The sequence below is a fragment of the Rhinatrema bivittatum genome, chromosome 1 (assembly GCF_901001135.1).
Source record: "Rhinatrema bivittatum chromosome 1, aRhiBiv1.1, whole genome shotgun sequence".
NCBI classification, from domain to species: Eukaryota; Metazoa; Chordata; class Amphibia; order Gymnophiona; family Rhinatrematidae; genus Rhinatrema; species Rhinatrema bivittatum.
The window spans coordinates 527,072,201-527,087,882 of record NC_042615.1 but is presented as its reverse complement, the minus strand read 5'-3'; the positions used below and the strand labels follow the sequence as shown (position 1 = coordinate 527,087,882).

At 49.7% G+C, this 15,682-nt stretch overlaps 1 protein-coding gene across 3 annotated transcripts in view; it reads left to right on the top strand.

The window, feature by feature from the left end:
- PUM3 (pumilio RNA binding family member 3) overlaps positions 1 to 15,682 on the top strand; it is a 139,842-nt gene that overhangs the window by 63,346 nt on the left and 60,814 nt on the right. For all 3 annotated transcript variants that reach the window (XM_029613347.1, XM_029613337.1, XM_029613327.1), the window contains 3 exons: positions 161 to 239; positions 5,874 to 5,972; positions 14,857 to 14,910. In XM_029613347.1, the coding sequence (XP_029469207.1) occupies positions 161 to 239; positions 5,874 to 5,972; positions 14,857 to 14,910 (232 nt within the window). The remainder of the gene's footprint in view (positions 1 to 160; positions 240 to 5,873; positions 5,973 to 14,856; positions 14,911 to 15,682) is intronic.

Here is a 15,682-nt window from a genome sequence, read left to right as displayed (position 1 = left end):
CGTATGGAGCAGTTTTAGGTGAAGTCATCAAATTAAGAATGTGGTTTGTAAAATTGAGCTGCATGATGTGAAAGTGGAAGGCGAAAGTTTGGCATTGATACGGTGTTAGTAGCTGTTGCACTGCTGTTATTACGTGTACCTTCTCTTTCTGTGATTTCAGGGAGGCTGTCATCAAGCACTCGTTGGTGCATAAAGTGTTTTTGGATTTTTTCACTTATGCCCCTGTCAAATTGAAGACAGTAAGTATCTCTGTCGTTCAGCTGTGGTCCCAAGCTTTAGCAGTCAGTGTGAGCCAAATTAGCGACTGACCTCTCCAAACCACATCTGTAACATTTTTTTGTATGTATTCCGTTATAGTCTGCACTTAAAAAACATGGTACATGGGAGAATTGTACGTAAGGCCCTTTTAAAAACTGCCTGTGACTCCTGAGAGTGGCTGTCCCTGTCAGTCGGTACTAACTGCCTCTGGGGGATGGAGATCTCCACTAAAGATGACTGGAACTGCCCATTGCCTGTTTGTGGTGCATGCCATATACAGACCTCTGTGTCTGAGGTCCTGCGGTTTGAATCTGAGGGTGCCTGGGCCTCAAGATCAATTCAAGGTGACTGCGCAGTTCAGTGACATTCTTGACCTTGACTTGTTCAATTACATGTACTCAAGTCATTCTTCAGTGATGAAAGATGATCATTCTCTTCCTCAACGTTCTGGTGTCTCTTATTTAAGGTAGCAGTACTAGAAAATTATTTTTAGATAATTCAGTTGAGAGTTAAATGGGAATCATACAAGATTTTTTTTATCTGCGTTTTATTCAGGAAAAGGTGTGAGCTATTATTTAAGAGCTCTGTCTTGCTTAGTCACTCCCACTTTTAAATGTCTAAGTAAATCAGGGGTGCTGCTGTGCTGACTTATCATCCAAAACCTGTGCAAGCATCACCTTGATAAATGTTTGTGTGGTTATAGCCTGAGCAACTTAAGCTTTGGTTTGGGAAAGAAAATGTAGGGGGCTGTGGTCACAATAAAGAAGTGGACTTCATTTATTCCACAAATGTGTGATAAGGCCACTAAACAGAAGCAAGCCCCCTTATCAAAAAATATGGGTCCCTGCCTGAGAAGGCGTGGAAGATGGCCAAGACGGAAGGACCGACCGTCGTGAGGTTTACCAGATCCGCGAACCACGGTCTGCGGGGTCACTCGGGTGCCATGAGAACAACTGGTCCCCGGTGAAGTTCTATTCTTCTGAGTACTTTTCCCACTAGGGGCCAAGGAGGAAACACGTATAGAAGAACGTCTTGAGGCTAGGGAAGGATCAGGGCATCCACCTCTTCCGAGCAGTGCTCCTTCCAGCGACTGAAGAATCTGGGGGCTTTGGCGTTGCTCAAAGTAGCCATCAGGTCCAGGTGAGGAGGCCCCCATCTGCGGACAATCAGATCCATCGCTCTGTCTGACAACTCCCACTCACCGGGATCCAGACCCTGGCGACTCAAGAAATCGGCTTGCACATTCTCCTTGCCCGCGATGTGGGAGGCTGCTAAGCGCTCCATGTGTCTCTCCGCCCAGATGAAGAGCCTGCTGGCTTCCAGGGCCACCAGACAACTCCTGGTGCCCGCCGATTGATATAGGCAACCATAGTGGAGTTGTCCGAAAGTACTCGTACCGCTTTGCGATGGATCAGAGGAAGGAAGACTTTGAGAGCCAGGCGGACCACCCGGGCCTCCAGCTGATTGATGTGCCAGCGGGATTGATCTTGAGTCCAATATCCTTGCGTAGCTTGAGACTGACAAACCGCTCCCCAACTGGAGAGGCTGGCATCCGTCGTCTGAGGAGTCTGCAAGGACATTCCCTTCTGAAGGTGTGGTAGCAATAGCCACCACTGTATGTCGGCGATGGTAGAGTTGTATAGCGGGAGAACCATCTGGAGCTGTTCCAACACCAGCTTCCAGCGGGATAGCAAAGCTTTCTGTAATGGTCGCATATGCGCAAAAGCCCAAGGGACCAGATCTATCGTGGACGCCATGGACCCCAGGACCTGAAGGTAGTCCCACGCCTTGGGGAGCGGGAGCAAGAGAAAGTTGTGCACTTGCTCCGTGAGTTTGAGAGCTCGAGCGTCTGGTAGCATACCTTGCCGACTCGGGTATCGAAGCGCACTCCCAGAAATTCCAAAACCTGGGAGGGCTGGAGATTGCTCTTGGAAAAATTGACTATCCACCCGAGGGAGGTGAGGAGAGCAAGGACCTTGTTGACCGCTTTCCTGCAGAGAGCTTCCGATTTGACACGAATGAGCCAATCATCCAGATAAGGATGGACTAGGACGCCTTCCCGGCGGAGAGCGGCCGCCACAACCACCATGACCTTGGTAAATGTGTGCGGCGCGGTGGTGAGACCAAACGGAAGCGCCTGGAACTGGAAGTTCTGTCCCATAATGTTGAAGTGGAAATACTTCTGATGATCGTATCCTGTCGGTACGTGTAGGTAAGCTTCCATCAAGTCGAGGGAGGTCAGATATTCGCCGGAATGAACTGCCGCTATCACAGCCCTCAGGGTTTCCATTTGAAAATGGGGCACCCTGAGGGCTCGGTTGACTCTCTTGAGATCCAAGATTGGGCGGAATGAACTGCCCTTTTTGGGGACGACGAAGTAGATGGAATACTGGCCGGCTCCTTGTTCCTCGACCGGGACTATGGCTCTCAGCTCCTGGAGTCTGAAGAGGGTCTGGCAGACAGCAGGCCACTTTCAGCATCCACAGGGAGAGACTGGGTAAAGATCCGGGAGATCCCGAGCAAACTCTAATGCATAGCCTTTCTCTATCAGCTTGAGGACCCACTGATCAGACGTGATTTTGGCCCATTCCTCGCAAAACAGGGAGAGACGTCCACCTAAGTTTGGAACGGAGGAATGGGCCGACCGGATCTCATTGGGGAACAGACTTTGCGGTCGAATGTTAGGAGTTACCATCTTGGAAGGCACAACTGCCCCGAAAGGAATGAGACCATGACTGGGACCTGGAGATGGATCCCTTTGGGAAGGAACCTCGTGCCCTGTTATACTGCCGCTGGCCTCTGAAGCGGGAGTGTGTGGGAAAGAAGGACTTGGACTGTTTAGGGCAGTCCTCTGGCAGCTTATGGATCTTGTTCTCACCCAAGGATTTAATAAGCTGTTCTAGGTCCTCGCCAAAAGCAACTTAGCCTTGAAAGGAAGTGGACCCAACTGAGACTTAGAAGAAGAATCCGCCGACCAATTGCGCAGCCAGAGAAGAGACATCTGGCTGACACTGCTGAGACCATCACTTTGGCCTGTATGCGGAGTAAGTTGTAGAGAGCATCCACTCCATACGCCACAGCACCCTCTAGTCGTTCAGCCTGCTCCGCCTCTGCAGACGGGAGGTCCTGGGTTCTGAGCAATTGTTGGACCCACCTAAGACTCGCCCGCTGCATGAGACTGCTGCAGATCATTGCCCGGACTCATAAGGCCAAGACTTTTGAAGATGCACTTGAGATAAAATTCGAGTTTGCGGTCCTGGACATTTTCAAAGCAGTGGCTCCCACCTCCGGGATAGTGGTGTGCTTGGTGACAGTGGATACGGACGAGTCCACCTTGGGAATTTTCAGCATTTCTAGGCAATCCTCGGGAAGAGGATAGAGCTTGTCCGTTGCTCTACCCACTCGTAGCCCTCTCTCGGGAGCTTCCCATTCCCGAAGGAGCAGCAGCTTGTACATGGGATGGAACGGGAAAGTGCGTGGAGGCGCCCTGAGTCCCGCTAGGACCGGGTCCACGTGAGCTGGCATTGCGGCCGTAACCGTATCCTCCAGTGGGATTTCAATCCTCAGCTCCTGTAGTATAAATGGAATGAGCGGTTCCAGCTCTTCTCTTTGAAACAAACGGAGCACTCGGGGGTCATCCCCCTCTAGAGGGGGGGGACTGGCGACAACAAATCCGAATCCTGGTCTGGAGCCGTGGGTGGCTGCGGCTGATCCGGGGAGGGATCCCCGGCACCACCCTAACTCTGACGGAGCCTTGCGCATCCGGTGCCGCTGGGGTGGGCATCCATGGGATTTTAGCAGGAGGAGGACCTGGGAAGGGGGGTTCCTCCTCCTCTTGTAGGCTAGCCAAGTAAGATTTGTGGAGTAATAGCACAAAAACCGATGAAAAACGTAGCCTGGATTTTCTGGAGGAGGGGGTGGGGGGGAGGAGAAGGAGAAGGAGGGTCAGGGACCTCTTCCTGAGGATGCACAGGGCTTAAATCAGGGGGAGAAATGTGAAAATCCGGCTCCTCTCCCTCCTGCGGCCCCGAATCGGGAGCTGCACTAATTCCCAAAATGGCCGCTGTTCCTGCGGTTTGCCGAGTCGGGAATGGCCTGGCCATGCGGCAAGAAGTCCACCCCCAGGTCGCCTGCCTGAATGCTGCCGTGGAAGGGCCCTCCTCACCCGGCAGGTACCCGGAGCAAAGCCCATCGCGGGAGAGCCGTGTGGCAGGCTCCCTGCAGGCTAAACACAGATTGTAACACGGCATAATGAAGCAGGAGGAAATGTTGCGAGACAGAGACCATCTGAGCTGTGCTGCCCTGGGGAGCGAGTGCAGGTGATCGAACCCTGCTCGCTCCCTTCTCTCACACAAAAGCCGTGGGAAAAATACTGCTGCCTTCTCACAAATATTTAATTTTTTCCCAATCTAGCCACTTTTTTTTTTTTTTAATACAGGGGGATGAACGTCCCTGACAGCGCACACGGGGAATTAAAACGTCCCAGGGCCAAGGCAGCTATACAGGGGGAGTGACTGGACCACCAGTATCACCCCAACACACAGGTCATCGGGAAGGGAGCCTAGGCTGAGTGAAATCAAGGGGCAAGCCCCCATAGGCCCCCCAAGAGTGAAGAAGACAGAGCTGTCTCCTTAAAAACAGAGTGTTCTGCAAAACTTTTTCTACTGTTTGTTTGTTTTTTTTTAAGGCAAATAAATATAATACTTGCTTGATCTTGCCAAGAGAGAGAGAAAAAGACCCCACAGGGTAATGGCAAGCTAAGAAGGAAAGGGAACCGCAGGGTGAGCTGTCTGCATCTGCTGGCGACAGACAAATACCGTAGGGATGCAGGGTAGACTCTGTCCTGATATAGGATACCCTTTCAGTTTTGGTATGTCTCCATCTGCTGGACAGGAGGCTCAATCCACAGTCTGGACTGATCCGGGTACATACAGGGAATGTGTGGTAAACCAAGACTTAGCTTTATATTTGAACCAAAGAATGGAAAATTAAGAATAAGACACAAAGAAGAATCTGTATCTCAAGAAAGATTTTTGAGCAGTGTAGTCATCACTCTTGTTTTTAATAGCGTCTTGGGAGCTCCACCTCACGAGGTCACTGTCCTGGAGTCGCATGTGGGTTGCTTATTGGCACTGCTAGTGTCCCTGCTTTCTTTCTACATGCTGCACTAGATTTGTTTATACTTTGGATGTAATTTGTAGGGGATGAGATTGGGCATCTTGTACACTTTGGATATTTTAGAATATTCTTGCAGCAGTGAAATATTACCATTTACCTTTGGTGCCAGCAGCCTGATTAAAAGGAACTTCTAGGAGTCCCTTGGTTACGTTGTGTGTGTGTGTGTCTCTCTATCTATCTATATCATCATATGAACTCAAGAAGGAAGTTCTTTTTGGCACAATGCAAGTATTCATTGGAACATTAGATGTAAATTTGGGTGTGATTTCAATCTCTCAACATATCCTGACTGAAGGGTGAGATAAACCTGTGCAGTCTGCAGGGATGTAATCCAAGCTGGTAAATAACAGAAGCTAACATGCCATTAGTAATGAATGTTTTCACCATCATCTTGAAAATAAATAAATTTAAAAAAAATCCTTTTGTTTCCTCCTCAGGAAATGATTGAGGCAATCCGAGAAGCCCTAATCTACATGGCGCACACACACGATGGAGCCAGAGTCGCTATGCATGGTGTGTGGCATGGCACGCCTAAGGTACAGCATGAAAAGCATCTGTCGTACATGCTTCTGTTTGCACCAGAACTGTCTGACTGTTCTGCTCAAACCTCTGTCTTGCAGCATTTGTGTACTTCCAGTTGGTGTAAATAGAAACTGATTTCTCAGCATACCAAAAACTGCATACTTAGTTAACTGAAGTGTATTGAAAGTGAACAGCACGGTCCCACTTCTGCTTTTTTATTTTTCACAGTTAATTGTGCTCGCGTGGATTTGCAGTACTAGAGACCAAAGTCTTCAGTTTTTTCACAGACCTGATAATAGCAGAAATTTCCCTACTGTGCCCTGCCCAGTGTGACTCAGCCTTGTTCTAGAAGAATCACGTACAATAGTGAGAGAGTAATTCAGTCTCCCTGCCTGGCCTCAGGGTTTCAAAATTTCGTTTGTCCGGAGTGAGTGGATTTTATTGGCAGATGAGGTGGCAGCTCCTTCGATCTCATTCAGGGTCCGGGAGGAGCAGGGTACGTCTTCACCCCGTTCAGGCCCAGGAATGGGGAAGGGGAGGAGAAGAAACAGGCGTGTCTGGCCTGATCAGTGCTTGGGAGGACAGAGAGAGACTGCTGGAGGACTGAAGAAAAAGAGAAAAGACTACCTGGCTGGGATGCATGGATGGTGAGAGGATTGCATAGGGATGGACTGGGGATGTGTACTCACCAGGCAAGAAATGTACTTCTCATGCACTCCTGCCATCCTCTGCCAAAACAAATTATTCTGGGGAAGGATGTGACTGCAGAAGTACATGGCAGATGCAGTTCACCCCTGGCAAATAGGTCCTGCAGGAATTTTAGAATTCAATCTTTATCCTCTCTTCAGGGGAGTCCATCAGTGCCCACTGTGATGGGAATTCAGAATGTGCCCCTGGGGAACTGGTCTGTGACCACTAATTTCACGTGTGCCATCTTAGCAACTTTTAAGTTGGTAATGACTTGGTTGTCACTAGATTGAGCAGAGTTTGAAAACTTCCCCATTCTTTAAAATGAAAAAAATGATTCCTTATCTTGCTAGGTTTATACCCTCTACTAGCAGATGGAGACAGAGGACATGCCTTTTTTTTTTTTTTTTTTTAGTGTCCCCCACTTCAATATATAGGATGATGTAAGGTAGACCAATGCCTGTATTCTCTGTTTCCATGTGCATATCCGGATCAGTCCAGACTCCTGGGTTTATACATCCCTGCCAGCAGATGGAGAAAGCTAAACTGACACTGCTTCATTTACCCTGGTGCCACTTGCAGTTCCTCAGTATTTCTCTGTCTCCAACAGATGATGGCTGGTGCACAAACCTGCAGTTTCTTTAGCCTGCCAAGTTTTTGTTTGTTTTTTTTCTTTGTCCTTTTGTTCCTTGTGAGCCTTTCTCCCTGGAGTCGGGGTCCTAGTGAGGGACTCTATCCTGTTTGGTTGACGTGGACGAGCTGGGGATCGGTGACCTTTTTGTACACTCGATCCAGTTTCGGCCGTTTTGTGCAAATCTGGTGGTCCATATCCCTCCCCTTCACAAGGCCACTTCGGTGGATTTTTGGCTTAGCTTTGTTGCTTTCTTTTTTGGCCTCTCCCTCTCCGTCCTTAGCTTTGGCTGAACTGCGCTGGACAGCTCTTTTCAGCTTTAGGAGAAGGGAGCACTTTGTAAAGCTGTGTAAAGTTGTTTTAAAAAAAAAAACCAAAAAAAAACAAGAAGCAGCTTGAGCGGTAAAGGTGGCTTTCCTCCTCCCTCCCCCCTGATCGGGTGTTGGGGCAGGGCGCCTCCTGAAGCTCGCTGTGCTGGGGCCTTTTCGGGGGTTCATCCTGCCACTCTTGTGGCGCAGCTCCTGTGTGTTTGAATCGCCGCGGACTCTGTGCTGCCTACATCTCCAGGGGGGGAGGGACTATCCGATCTCCCGCCGGCTGCAAAACGGAGGATAGTCGCTGCTGGCTCAGCCGACACGTTTTTCGGGATTTTGGCTGGTTCAGACCCCGTGCAGCCTTTGGGCCCCGCCGCCGCAGGAACAGTGGCCATATTGGATCCTCCGACAAGTATTGCCCGCGTTTTCTGGGGCAGAAGGAGAACTTCCTCCAGGGCTTTCCCCAGTCCACTCGGGTCGTGGGGGGACAGGTGGACTAAGGGGTCTCTCTGAGTCAGGATCCTCTATCTTCGGGGGGAAATTAGACTCGGCCACAGTTTTTTCCGCAGCTCCTCATCCTTTTTCGCCCAAGTTTATCCTGCTGCTTCACAATGCTTATTTGGCGTAGCAGAATGGAATTGGCTCCCAGCAGGCAGTTCAGGGGTCCCCAGTTTCACTTTAGGGACCTGGCGAGAGAGTGGTCAGGCCCGGGTGGTCCCGGGGGTCCACATCTTCCAGGCTGCAGCATCTGTTGGGCCCAGCGCCATGGGACAATGACTCAGATGGCTCTCTTGGGTCCCCGGGAGCCCCCAGGGACTTGGGAGCAGCATTGTCTGGGACCTGTTGGCTGATCTGGCAGCGCCAGACATGTTCCCTGTGTGATGATGGGGACTTAGTGCCAGTGGCAGAAGGAGATGAACCCAAGATTCTCAGTTTGTTCCACAGAGAGGAACTAGCCCCTCTAATCGCTCAGGTTCTTGAGGAGCTGGGGGCTCAAGCTCCCGCAGGATGACTCAGAAAAGGATGGGGCGGATCCGGTTCTGGAGAGGATTCGAGGGCCTCCCTTGGGTTTTCCATATCATACTTTCATAAAGAAGATGGTGGATCAGGAATGGAGTGCTCCTGATTCTGGCTTGCGAGTGGGCAGGGCAATTTCAAAACTTTATCCCTTGCCTGAACAGACATCGGAACTTTATGCTCTCCCAAAGGTGGACGCAGCGGTCTTGGCAGTCACAAAGAAGACAACCATTCTGGTTGCGGGAGCAATTGCCCTGAAGGATGTTCAGGATCGCAAGCTGGAGGTTCACCTCAAGTAGATTTTTGAGATTTCGGCTCTGAGTCTCTGTGCGGCCATTTGTTCCAACTTCATGCAGAGGGCATGATTGCACTGGGTGCAACAGCTCTAGGATGGCTAGGTGGTTTCTAGTTCCCACGGGAACTTTCAGGTGGAAAGATTGGAAGCTTCGGTAGCTTATGTGGCGGACGCCTTGTATGATTTGGTGAGGAGTTCTTCCCGTATTATGGGGGCAGCACTGTCCACTAGGCATTTATTGTTGCTCTGTAACTGGTCAGTGGATATTTTGTCTAAGTCCCATTCCCTGTACGTACCCGGATCAGCCCAGATTCCTGGGTTTTGCCTCCCCTCCAGCAGATGGAGACAGAGGAATTTCAGCGGACTCTGTCGTATACCCCTGAGGTGCCACCTAGAGTCTGTCAGTATTTCTCTGTCTCCAGCAGATGGTGGAGCTGCATCCCTTTAGTCTGGTAGTTAATCAGGCTTAGGTTTGGATTTTTGGCTTGTAGGTACCCATTTCAAAAAAAAGGAAAAGAACTAAGTTAGATTTTTTTGGCTTAGGATTCCCTTAGCCTCCCAGGGGGTTGCCAGGTCCTGGAGGGATCATCCTCCCTGGTAGTAGAGGCTCCGGAGCAGAGGGTTGAGAACTGTGACTGCCCAAGACTGAGGGTGATACCGGGGAGCCCGGATCACGCATCCTCCAGAAGTCCTTTCACAGGTTTCTTAGGTTTTTATACTTAAAAAGAAAATAAATAAATAAACAGGTACTGTAACTTTAATTTCTCCTGCTCTGCCGGCCTAGCTCACTCTTCGCGCGGTGTTAGGAAATCGCTTTTTTGTTTTTTTCGTGCCGTTTTTTTCTCCGCTGCCGCTTCTAAATTTAGCCTGCTGGTTATGCCGCGTGGTGCGGACTGTGCTGCGTGCGGCTCTCCCGTGCCGTCATTTGCACGGACTGTGTATCGGGAGGAGAAAGGACCTCGGGGGTCGCAGCACCGGGAAAATCACGTGGCAGTGCGGCGCAAACACATCGGGGGTCTGGGACACCCATTTTGCCGCATCAGCCTCCTGCTCCGTTCCTGCCTAGTGCAGGAACGGAGCCTGCGGGGGAGGTGCCCTCCTCGGCCCGGAAGCAACCTTAGGTGCCAAAAGTGGGCAGTGCCCCCAAGGACAAGCATCCGCTTAGATCTTTTGCCTGTCCGGTGGACAGTTCCTCGTTGGACCAGTCGTATGATGAGGAGTCTCCCCTGCAGGCTCCTGATCAGGGGCCGGATGCGGATCCCGATATACAGCTTCAGCCGTCCAAGCAAGTGGGCTCGCCTCCAGTGGAAGGTGATGACCCCAAGGTGGTCTGCTTGTTCAGGAAGAACGAATTGTGACCCCGATACCGGCCATCCTGGAGGAGCTAGCGATTGAGGTTCCTCAGGAAGATTCCTGTTTTGGCATTATGGATCCAGTGAGGCTCCGAGGTCCAGCTCGTTCTTTTCCCTTTCATTTGTCAGTGACTGACCTCTTGTTTAGGCAGTGGGGAGCTATGGATAAGTTGTATTTGCTTCCAGAGGATGCGCTGGATCTCCTCAAGGTCCCTAAGGTGGACGCTGCCGTGTCAGCGGTGATGAAAAAGACCACCATTCCAGTGACAGGGGGCCACGGCCTTGAAGGACTTGCAGGACTGCAAGTTGGAAGTGCAACTCAAGAAAATTTTTGAAGTGTCAGCTCTAGGAGTCTGGGCTGCCATGTGCAGCAGTTTTGCGCAGCGGGCCAGTCTCCGCTGGGTGCAGGACTTGCAGTCGACTGTGAGTCTTTCTGACACTCAGGCACAGCAGGCCGGTCGGCTGGAGGCCGCAGTGGCTTACAGTGCTGATGCATTGTATGATCTTTTGAGGACATCCGGACGGACGATGGTCTCGGTGGTCATAACCCGCCGACTCCTGTGGCCGCGGAATTGGTCGGCGGATGTTTCCTCTAAAGCACAATTGGGTTCTCTGCCCTTCAAGGGGAGACTGCTTTTCGGACAGCAATTGGAGGATATGATAAAATCACTGGGGGAGAACAAGGTCCATAAGCTGCCTGAGGACAGGCCCAGGATGAGAGGCTCCTTTCCGCAGTGGGTGCGATTTCGGGGGAATCGACGTTTTCAATCCTCGTGGTCCACCGGATCGTCCTTTCGCCAAGGGCAAATTCGTCAAAACTCGTGGAATCAGTCCTTTCTGGGCCAGAGGCCGTCCAGGGAAGGAGCCCCCCCCCCCCCCCCCCCCCCAGGCTCATGGGGGTCCCAAGTCCACACAATGAAGCGAGGCTGGTTCACTTCTTGGTTCCAAGAATAGGGGGCAGGTTGTCCTTGTGTCTAGAGGAGTGGACCACCATGACATCGGCTCAATGGGTCCTAAACATAACGCTTTAGATTTTGCACGTCTGGTCCAGGAGCGCTACATGGTTTCTCCGTGCCCTTACAGTCAAAAGCGGCGGGCCGTGCAAGAGACCTTGCAGTGGTTACAGGCTCTGGGCACCATCGTTCCGGTTCCCACAGGAGAGCTCAGGCGAGGGCGTTACTCCATCTATTTCGTAGTGCCGAAAAAGGAGGGCACTTTTCGCCCCATTCTTGACTTGAAAAGGGTCAGTCGGACGCTAAAGGTGCCTCATTTTTGGATGGAAACTCTGCACTCAGTGATAGCGTCCGTGCACAAGGGAGAGTTTCTGACGTCACTGGACCTGACGGAAGCTTACTTGCACATGTCGTCCGTCTAGATCATCAGAAGTATCTACAGTTCGCGATCCTCTGCCAACATTTGCACCCTGCCATTCGGCCTGGCGATGGCACCCAAGGTATTCACCAAGATGATGGTGGTAGTGGTAGCGGCTCTGAGAAAGGAGGGCATACTGGTGCATCCCTACTTGGACGATTGGCTAATTCTAGCAAAGTCGGAAGATCTTTGCAGAGCGACGGTCCAGAGAGTAATACAGAGGCTGACCTCGTTAGGTTGGGTGGTCAACACAGACAAGAGTCATCTGGTTCCTTTCCAGTCTCTGGAATTTTTGGGTGCCCGATTCGATAAGAGTCTTGGGCAAGGTGTTTCTTTCCGAAGAGAGACTATCCAAGCTTGTCACGCAGGTGGAATCCTTGAGATCCATGCTGCAGCCCAGGGCCTGGGATTATTTGCAGGTTCTGGGGTCGATGGTTTCCACACTCGAACTGGTCGCATGGGCATTTGCGCATATGTGTCCTCTTCAATCCGCATTGCTCTCCCACTGGAATCCGCTTTCTGAGCAGTTTCAGCTTCGCTTGCCACTGACAGACTCTGCACGCTTCAGTTTTCTCTGGTGGCTTTCTCCGGACAACCTGCGTCGGGGAATGGATTTGGAAATTCCCTCATGGATAGTGGTAACTACCAATGCCAGTCTGTCCGGCTGGGGAGCAGTGTGCCTAGGGTCAGCGGTACAAGGCCAATGGACAAAGATGGAATCATCCTGGTCAATCAATCGTTTGGAGACCAGGGCGGTTCGGTTGGTGCTACAGGCCCTCCTATCCTTAGTAGAGGGTCAGTCTGTGAGGATATTGTCCGACAATGCGACGATGGTGGCTTACATCAATCGACAAGGAGGAACCAGGAGTCTTCCAGTGGCAGCGGAAGCACAGCTGTTGATTACCTGGGCGGAGCAACACCTCTACAAGATTGCGGCTTCCCACATCTCCAGGGTAGACTATATGCAAGCCGACTTCCTCATCCGTCACCAGTTGGATCCGGGGGAGTGGGAACTCTTAGATGACACTTTTCATCTTCTGTGCAAGCGCTGGACCAGACCGTCCATTGACCTCATGGCCACGTATCAAAATGCCAAGGCTCCTCACTTCTTCCGTTGGCGATGGGAACCAGGAGCAGAGGGTCTGGATGCTCTGGTCCTTCCTTGGCCCAAGGGTGTCCTGTTGTATGTCTTCCCACCGTGGCCATTGGTCGGAAATGTGTTGTGGCGAATCGAAATTCATCCAGGCCAGGTGATTCTTGTGGCTCCAGAGTGGCCGTAGCGCCCGTGGTTTGCAGATCTCCTGAATCGAGCGGTCAACGGACCACTGAGGTTTCAAACGTCTCCGCATCTCCTGCGTCAAGGTCCTGTTTGTTTCAGAGAGGTAGATCGCGTCTGTCTAGTGGCATGGCTTTTGAAAGGCAGAGTTTGAAGAAGAAAGGTTACTCTCCTGCGGTTATTGCACGCTCTTGCACTCCCGTAAAACTTCTACATCCAGAGTGTGTTAGAGTTTGGGGAGTGTTTGAGTCCTGATGTTTGGACCATGATGTTGCAACCGTCCAGGGCCTCAGTTCCGGAGGTTCTGGAATTTCTACAGGTGGGGCTGTCTAAGGGCTTAGCTTTTAATTCCCTGAGAGTCCAGGTGGCGGCACTGGGCTGTTTTCGTGGTAAAGTACAGCGGGTTACGCTAGCCTCTCATCCAGACGTGGCTCGGTTTCTGACCAGGAAGTATTTTTTTCATCATTGGTGAAACACTGATGAGGTTGGATTTGCGGTGTATTTTTTTTATTGAACAAGGTAAGACCTGCGTACTATACTGAGGTAGCAAGCAGGAAAAATTAGTCATATACAGGCAGTTACAGTAAAGTGCGCTCAGCTAAGCGTGCTATTTTACCCATGGTTGGACGCGCATAATGGATGCACATCCACTACCCCTTATACAATGAGGGGTTTAGCGTGTCCAAAATGCGTCCGAACACCGCCCCCCCCCCCCCCCCCCCCCCGAAACTAATAGCTCTCATCCCATGAAAATGCATGTTGATGAGGCTATTAGTTATTTGGCTGCACATTTTATGTCCAAGGGCAGGCGTTAATTTCTGATCAGCCCAAAAAAGTGTACAGAAAAGCAGAAAATACTGCTTTTTTTTGTACACCCTCCAACTTAATATTGTGGAGATATTAAGTTGGAGGAACCAAAAGGTTAAATTTATTATTTTTTTTTTTTAAATGCGCTGGCAGGTCAGGTTAGGAAAATGGACGCTTGTAAAATTGAGCGTCTGTTTTCCAAACCTACTGACAGCCATCTCTCCTGGGCTTCTGCTGCTAAGGAGGCGCTAGGGGCGCGCTGTTGTCCCTAGCGCCTCCTTCACATTTAGAGAATTTTTTAACAGATAAAACTCAAGCAAAGTTAGAGAACAAAGAATCACCAACGTTGAACCAAAATAATAGTTAGTGCTCCTGCTTCCTTCTCAAACTGTTATTTGAAAAGTATGATGTTTCTTTAACAGGCCCCCATGTTATAAGGTTTGAATAAGCAGTTTTTCTTATATATGGGAATTATTATTTTAGTGAATTATTGCTGTTATATTCAATTTACTTGATTTATGCATGTATAATGTAAGAATTGCTGTTAAGCTTTTTGAAAATCCAATAAAGAATGAATTATATAAATGCGCTGGCAGGTCAGGTTAGGAAAATGGACGCTCGTAAAATTGAGCGTCTGTTTTCCAAACCCACTGACAGCCATCTCTCCTGGGCTTCTGCTGCTAAGGATGCGCTAGGGGCGCGCTGTTGTCCCTAGCGCCTCCTTTTTAGCACGATTCCTCTTTTAAATACAGTATCACGCGCCCTGGAGAGATGGCTGGGCGCACATTAGGAAAGTGGGAGCTCAAAACTGAGCCCCTATATTCCTGCGCACTTTATTGTATCATCTTGAGTATATCACCTTTTTTACTATAGAATCCATGCGCTTCACATAGTCTACCTTCATGTGTGAACTACATTATTTTAAGAATGCAGGAGTCAAAGTTTTCTTGTTTGTATATTCTTGCTGGTGTTAACTTTAATGGCAATTGGTTTCAGCCAAGCCCTTCAGTTACTTGCACCCTATTTTATCTTTCCTCAGCTAATCTGTAACACTTTTTAAGATAAAGAGTGCCCCATGTTTTTTTGTGGCTGCCAACAGGTTTAAAGGAGCCAATTTGCTGACCATGCTTTAATTTCTCCTTTCTTAGGACAGAAAAGTCATTGTAAAAACCATGAAGACTTTCATTGAAAAAATAGCCACAGTAAGTGTTTAGTACATGTTTTTATTAAACGTTTATCAAGCATGTGATAAATCTATTGATTCTGATTAATCAGATGTTGAGCAGTCCATTCAGTGCTTAAGAAGAGCTGCAGTGTTGAGGTTGGTGCATGGGTGGCCAGGTAGCGGTCCTTGGAGAGGAAATCTGCGTGATGCCCAAAGCCATGTTCTTTCCCTGTTGGGGGCCGTGATCAGCTGCTCCACTACAGTTTTTCACTTCATGGAGAAGATTTGCTATCACTGGCATAGAAGGGAGGAGGGTGACCCCTGATTGGGTAAGAATTTTGCTGCTAAGAGGGAGATGGGAAGTGTTTGTGGCAAGGAAGAGGGGGACCCTGTGATATGTGTGGGAATACTGTGACTGATTGGGAGTGGGAAAGGAAGGAAAATTCTGCTGAAGCGTGTGTGAGAGAGAGAGAGCAAGGAATGGGTGCATACGTTGGCTGTTTCTGTGTGTGAGGACAGACAGTCCAAATTGTTTGTAGCATGGAAGGTGGTACAGCTAAATTTCTGGCCCTGTGTTTTGGAATTCCCTCCCGCTTCAGTTGCATACCCGTTATGATTTGAACGTTTTCAAAAAAGAGCTGAAAACATATTTATTTACGGTTGCATTTCCCACTAGTATACCTTCGGTCTGTGGTTCCATCTTTAAAGCATGATTTGACTCTTTGCTGCCAAAAATCACTGAAATTGTTATTGCTCTAATGTGTAATTTTGCTATTGAAAATATAACCTTTATTCATTACTCAAATTAC